The sequence below is a fragment of the Orycteropus afer genome, unplaced genomic scaffold, assembly GCF_000298275.1.
Source record: "Orycteropus afer afer isolate SDZICR_OR568_19922 unplaced genomic scaffold, OryAfe1.0 scaffold00123, whole genome shotgun sequence".
Classification (NCBI taxonomy): domain Eukaryota; kingdom Metazoa; phylum Chordata; class Mammalia; order Tubulidentata; family Orycteropodidae; genus Orycteropus; species Orycteropus afer.
The window spans coordinates 3,511,788-3,518,028 of NW_006921710.1; the positions used below are offsets into that span (position 1 = coordinate 3,511,788).

Below are 6,241 nucleotides of genomic sequence, written 5' to 3' on the forward strand. Positions count from 1 at the left end.
TCTATTTGTGTAATATATTCATTTCCCATATTCATTCAGCAGAATGTGTTCAATGCACATTCATTAAGTGTGTATATACCCATTGCCACTGAGTCGATTCTGACTCATGGTGACCCCAGGTGTAACACAGTAGAAATGATCCATAATGTTTTCTTAGCTGTAATCTTTACAGATGCAGATGGCCAGGCCTTGCTTCTTCAGTGCCACTGGGTGGGTTCATACTGTCAACCTTTTAGGTTAATAGTTCAAACTGTTTGTGCCACCCAATGACCTTTAAACACACACACACACACACATATGTATTATGGCATTTATACATAGTATGCGTATGCATTCATGTGTATATAAGTATAAAAAGATACACATTAAAATGTAAAATCTGGTTCTGATTGCTAACCAGAAGGTTGGTGGTTCAAACCCATCAGCCACTCTGTGGAAGCAAGACTGGGCAATCTCCGGCTACCACTGTCAACCACTTGGAGGGAGTGGTATATAAGAGATCCTGGATAGAGTGGGACAACAACGTGAAACAAAACTCAAAATCATTAAAAAAAAAAGGGACTAGGTTTGCTGGTCTGATAGAGCCTGATGGAACCACTGAGACTGTGGCCCCTAGGCTGCCCTTCAGGTCTGGAATTGAATCCACTCCTGTGGCTTCTAGCCAAACAACAGACAGGCATATTAGCTGAACATTTACCTGAGGTAGATACACTCCTTGGAGAGAACAATCATGGGAGAAAGAAGGGCTGCTTATACACAGGGAGATAGCTCAGGGGGCAGGAATGCATGGAGGGATGGACACAGGGAAGAGGTAACTATCGGGAGGAAGTGGGAGGGGAGATGTTGCATTATGGTAAATTGTGGTCAATGTCATGAGACAAAGTGTATGTGAGTTGCTGTATGGAAAGTGAATTTGCTCTGTAAACGTTCACCCAAATCTCAATTAAAAAAAAAAAGAAGACGAAGACTGGGCAATCTACTTCCATAAAGATTTACCTCCTCAGAAACCGAATGGAGGTCACTATGAATTGGAATCAACTCAATGGCAGTGGGTTTGGTTTTTTGGTTTAATGGTATTATAGGTTTGCTTTGGGTTCTTTTTTACCTGTCAAATCTCTAATTTTCCTACTGTGAATATATGTTATTTCTGTCATTTTTTTAATATAAAGTTTTCAAGGTCAAGTTCCCCCATACACCTTGTCCCATCCCATCCCACTCCCACCTGCTCCCACCACCCAGGGCGCTGGGACTCACCCTGGACCGCCAGCTCCACTTCCCGCTGCTGAGAGCCGGCCGTGTTGGTGACCACACAGCGGTACCACCCTGCATCCTCCTGCATTGCCCGGTCAAGGTGGAGGCTACCATCTGCTCGGACAGCATGTCGGCTGCCAGGCAGGAGCTGGGAGGGTGGGAAGCAAAGCTTGAACCATGGGCCTCTCAGAGCCAGCTAAGAGAAAACCCTCAGGAAACCGTACTGCCCACCAGGTCAGCAGGGAGCAGAAGGGGCCAAGAAATCAGCAGGCTGGAGAAAGTTGAGGGGTTGTGACATGGTAGGTTCATGACTGCTTAGTTCCTACCTCTCCTCTGAGATTTGTCCACCCCCCACAGACTCTGCAGGCCTGATGGGCTGGGGTCTTGATATCCTTGACCCCAACTCTCCCATGGCTGGCCAGACCAGGGTCGACTGGACAGCTGAGCCAACTGGACTTTCTCTTGGAAATGTGGACTTGAGGGCAGAATCTTTACTCATTGGGGGCTGGAGCCCAGGGCTCTAAGGCCACAGAGTAAGAGGACAACCTGGCTGTGGGCAGAGAAGAAGGGAGCAGTGCAGAGGAGCAAGGCAGGACCCCAGGAGATATGTTCCTAGAGAGAGAAGTAGTTCCTGGTGGCTCCCCAGTCTGTCCACATCAGGACCAGGCTGAGGGAGAGGAGCACTGGTCCAGCCTGGGGCACAACCACTAAGGATTTCCAGGCAGGCCATCCTGGGCAAGAAGCCCATAAAGCCTTCCCACCTGGACTGAGCCCATTCTTGGCAGCCCTGGTCCCTGTCCTGTGAGCCTGGCTGCATCTTCTGCCATGATTTTTTAAAATTCAGAGGGAAAAAAACAAACAGGTAATTCTAAACCACAAGGAATGTATAGAAAAAAAACCCTTTCAGCTGGGGAAATCAACAAAGGCTTTATGGAGGAGGTGGTCTGTAATCTGTAAAGACCAAAGAGAGTAAGTATTTTATGCAATATATGATCTCTGTCACAGTGACCCAGCTCTACTGTTACAGTGTAAAAGCTGCCGTATATGAACCATGAGCAAGTGAGTGTGGCTGGGTTCCAAGAAAACTTGGATTACTAAAGCAAGCTGTGGCCACATGTGGCCTGTGGGCTGTAGTATGCTGACTCCTGCCTCAGGTTTTAAAGCATGCGCTGCGGAGTTTGTAGACTTAGCCTGGCGACAGAGTAGGAATGTGATCTTGAGAATGTGACTTAACCTTACTAAGCCTCAGTTTCCCCATCAGTAAAATGGGGAACATAACAGACCCCTCCTTCCAGGTTAGGTGTGAAGACTGAAGGAGAAAATGCCCACAGGCATGTGCCTGGCACCAGCCTCTGTGACCCACACCTGGTTGCTCTATTTCTATTTCTGCTGGTGTGGGAGGACAGGAGAAAGGTGGAGGAGAAAGATAGCTAGAAAAGACAAGGAAAGGTATTCCTGATGAAAGGAACAGCATGTGCTAAAGTACCACTACGGGAAAGCATAAGGTTCACTTGGGGAGCAGTTCTCTGTCTGGCTACCCTGGAATGTGAGACTAATGTAGGGAAATAGTTAAAATGGGGAGAGATGGGCCAGGCCGACAAGCTAAGGGGCTGATACTAACTTTGGTAGGCAGTGGGTAGTCCTGGCTGGGAGCTTTGTTAGGAGCCTGGGTGGGAATTATGAGGTTTGGACCAGGGCAGGGAGAGCAGAAAGGACAGCCAAGCAGTGTAGGTCTCTCTAGGTGTCCATGTTCTACCTGTCTGGGGCTGGCTAAGGTAAAATGGGGGTGAAAGGCTCCCTTTATAGACTTAAGGGTACAGGGACTTTTGGCATGTGTGAGGACAGGGCAGAAATTTGAGGAAAAGGGAAAGGCAAAGAACAAACGAACAGGAGAGCTAAAATAAAGAAAATCAAATTGATATGAATGAATTTGATTCATGGATTTCGTCAGGAAACTATACCCAAGCATGGCAATGGACTAACTATACAAGGCATATATTAAACTAGTCAGTGTCACATCTTTGCCTTGGAATAACTAGAACAGGGATGATGAATGCACTCTGTGCACTCTGTGACTAACCTGCCACCACCCCGCTTCCCAGCCTGCCCACTGATATTGCCCAAGGTGCTCCTGCTGAGCCCCAAGGTGGCTGCAGCCACCACCCATCCATCCATCCATCGACAGGACTTTAGAAGACAACAGATGCTACTGATGCATTATCTGGTAAGGTTCTGGAAAGACAGGGAAGAGAGAGAAGGAAGAAGAAGACATTCCAAACAGATGGACTGGCAAAGCGAAGCCTGAGGCATGACCAGGAGTAGCCCCCTCTCCATTCAACGGAGCACTGCCCTCCTCACCCTCAGAAGCCCAGCACTCACAGGCTGGCCGGCCTTCAGCCAGCGCCTCTCTGGGAGGGGCCTCCCTGCCAGGATGATGCAGGGCAAGGACACGGGCTGTCCCTCTAGGACCCGGACCGTGGAGGCACTGCTGGCGATCTGTGGGGCAACTATAGGGAAAGAGGTGGTGTCAGCCACAATGGACTCCCTGTGTGCCATCATCAGGGAACAGAGGCCCCACTACCCACTTTCCCCTTCCCAAGTGGGCACATTAGGACTGGAGATCCTAAAAGGTTAAAGAACCCCCAGACACTGCCCAGGAAGTGGAGAAACAGATGTTCCTCGGGGAGAACTAGGCATGGACACATCTGCCCCAAAGGGGGTGGTTACAGGAGGTCTCCCTGGGGTGCCTGTTGCCTGGTAGCTCCTCAGGAAGCACCCACCCACACCTCCCCTTCCTCCACCATCGAACCATGTCCCATGACAGTGAGCTGGGCCTCTGCCTGAACCTTCCCGAAGACATTTCGAGCTTCACAGACGTACAGAGCCTGGTCCTCAGGGGCCACACCTGAAAGACAAGAGGCAAACCTGACCACCAGGGTATGCCCTGGCTCCAAACTCCCACCTATCTCTGGCTCCCCAGGTTGGGAGGAAAGCCCTCTGCACCACGAGAGGCTACGGGAGCCCATTGGGGCTGTGCCCTAGGGCAGAGGCCACCCCTGAGCTTGGCTGGCCGGCCATATAGCCTGGTCCTGAAAAGTACAGGTGGGAGGGCTGGGATGCAGAAAGAAGAGGGGTCGGAGGACACAACTGGGCCTTGGGAGGATGAGAAGGATTGAGCTTGCTCATCTGTAGAATGGGAACTACTTGCATCATGTAGTGTGATTGGGAGGGGTCAATGAGACGATGCAGACAGAGCACCCAGCATCAGGCCTTTCATTGTGAAACAGTGGAAGTCAACAGCAGAAGTGTGATAGATGAAGTTACAGTAGTATTAGCAGTGGTGGTGGTAGAGTACCAGTGGGGGTAGAAACAGTAGAAGTATTAGTAGTAGGAGTGGTGGTGGTGGTGGTAGTACTAGTAGTACTAGTGGTAGTACTAGTAGTACTAGTGGTAGTAATAGTAGAAAAGGAAGAAGAAGAAGAAATAGCAGTAGAAATAGTGGTGGTAGAAGTACCAATGGCAGATGTAGTAGTGGTAACAGAAATAGCAGCAACAGAAAGAGAAATAGTGGAAGTAGCAGTAGGAGTGGTAGAAGCACTACTAGTGACAGCAGCAGCAGCACCCACAGTGGTAGAAGCACCCACAGTGGTAGCAGACACGGCTAACACTTCCGTAGGAACTGTGCTAAGTGCTTCCTGTATATGATCGCAAGTAACCACACAACCAACTCAGAAGGTGGTACGGTTGTTAACTCCAGGTGATAGGTAGTATCACTAGCACTCATTACCAGGTTCAGAGTGGAGGAACAATTTGGCCAGGTTCACCCAGCCTATACGTGACCACACGTCAGCCTGATCCTTATCAGTGCTGGAGGTCAGAGTCCTGCTCCCAGCCCAGCCTGGGTGTTTAGGGCTCCAGAAGCAGTGGCATCTCCCTGTCTGTCCTCCCACAGCCCTGATCTCTTACTTTCGAAGAACAGCACTCCTGGATCTGGCTGTCCGGTCCTACTGCCCTGCCCTACTGGCTGGCCATCTCTGCGGTGCCAGGTGACTGTTGGGGGTGGGCGGCCTGTGACACGGCACACCAGGAGGGCATTCTTCCCAAACTCCACAGTGACATTCTGTGGTGGTTCCATCAGCCGGGGCATATCTGCAGAGAAGTGACTGGTCAGCAACATCTAGCAGCTGGCCCCACCTGGCCACCAGGGGATTGTTCCATATGTCTGCCTCCCCTCTGCTCCCTTCCCATCACTGGAAGGTTTCCCTCTTCCAGCCTCTCCCTTGTGAGCCTGGGGCCTGACCCCTGTCCAGTCCAACCTGAGCTTGGCTGTTTTCACCCGCTGGAGAGCTCTCTTGGACAAGGACCGAGGGAGCAGTCCTTGGCAAGATGCCCGCCACGAGGCTGTTTACCTCTGGGTGGTGGGGTCAAAAGGTAACCATCTGCCCTAACTGTGCAGGTGAACAAGATGCCCATTCCTTGCTGCAACAACTCCCAAGAAGCCCACCTCTGAGGGGCTGCATGGCACACTCCAGACATAGGCATGTTCATGTTGCCGTGTTTGATTGCGACCATGGAGGCTGAAGGTGAGCCCTGCTGCCCCTCAGACTCTCCTCCCCTCCACACCCCACCATCTCCACCTCCCTGGCCACAGGGGGCTTCCTCTGGAAATGGACAGCAAGGCTGGCTGGGCTCAGGCAACCAGTTCCACAGTCCCTTCTGTTTGAGCCATTCCAAAGGGCCAGCCTTGTGGGGGGAGTAGAGGTCATCTATACATTTCTCTACAACTTTCTATGTTTGCTGAACATTGTGAAACGATCATGTAAAACTCAATTACATTAGCTATTAGAGAGATGCAAATCAAAACAACAATGAGATACCATCTTGCTCCAGCACTAGTAGCAAAGTTCAACAAGACAGAAAATAACAAATGCTGGTGAGGTTGTGGAGAGATTGGGACTCTCATACACTGCTGGTGGGACTGTAAAATGGT

General features: G+C 50.5%; 1 protein-coding gene across 1 annotated transcript in view; it reads right to left on the reverse strand.

Moving 5' to 3' along the window:
• The window catches only part of HMCN2 (hemicentin 2), a 211,885-nt gene that overhangs the window by 130,795 nt on the left and 74,849 nt on the right, over positions 1 to 6,241 (reverse strand). Inside the window, exons 16-19 of the mRNA XM_007944228.2 lie at positions 5,218 to 5,400; positions 4,061 to 4,156; positions 3,631 to 3,758; positions 1,255 to 1,399 (exon numbers count right to left, since the gene is read on the reverse strand). Of these exons, the coding sequence (XP_007942419.2) occupies positions 1,255 to 1,399; positions 3,631 to 3,758; positions 4,061 to 4,156; positions 5,218 to 5,400 (552 nt within the window). The remainder of the gene's footprint in view (positions 1 to 1,254; positions 1,400 to 3,630; positions 3,759 to 4,060; positions 4,157 to 5,217; positions 5,401 to 6,241) is intronic.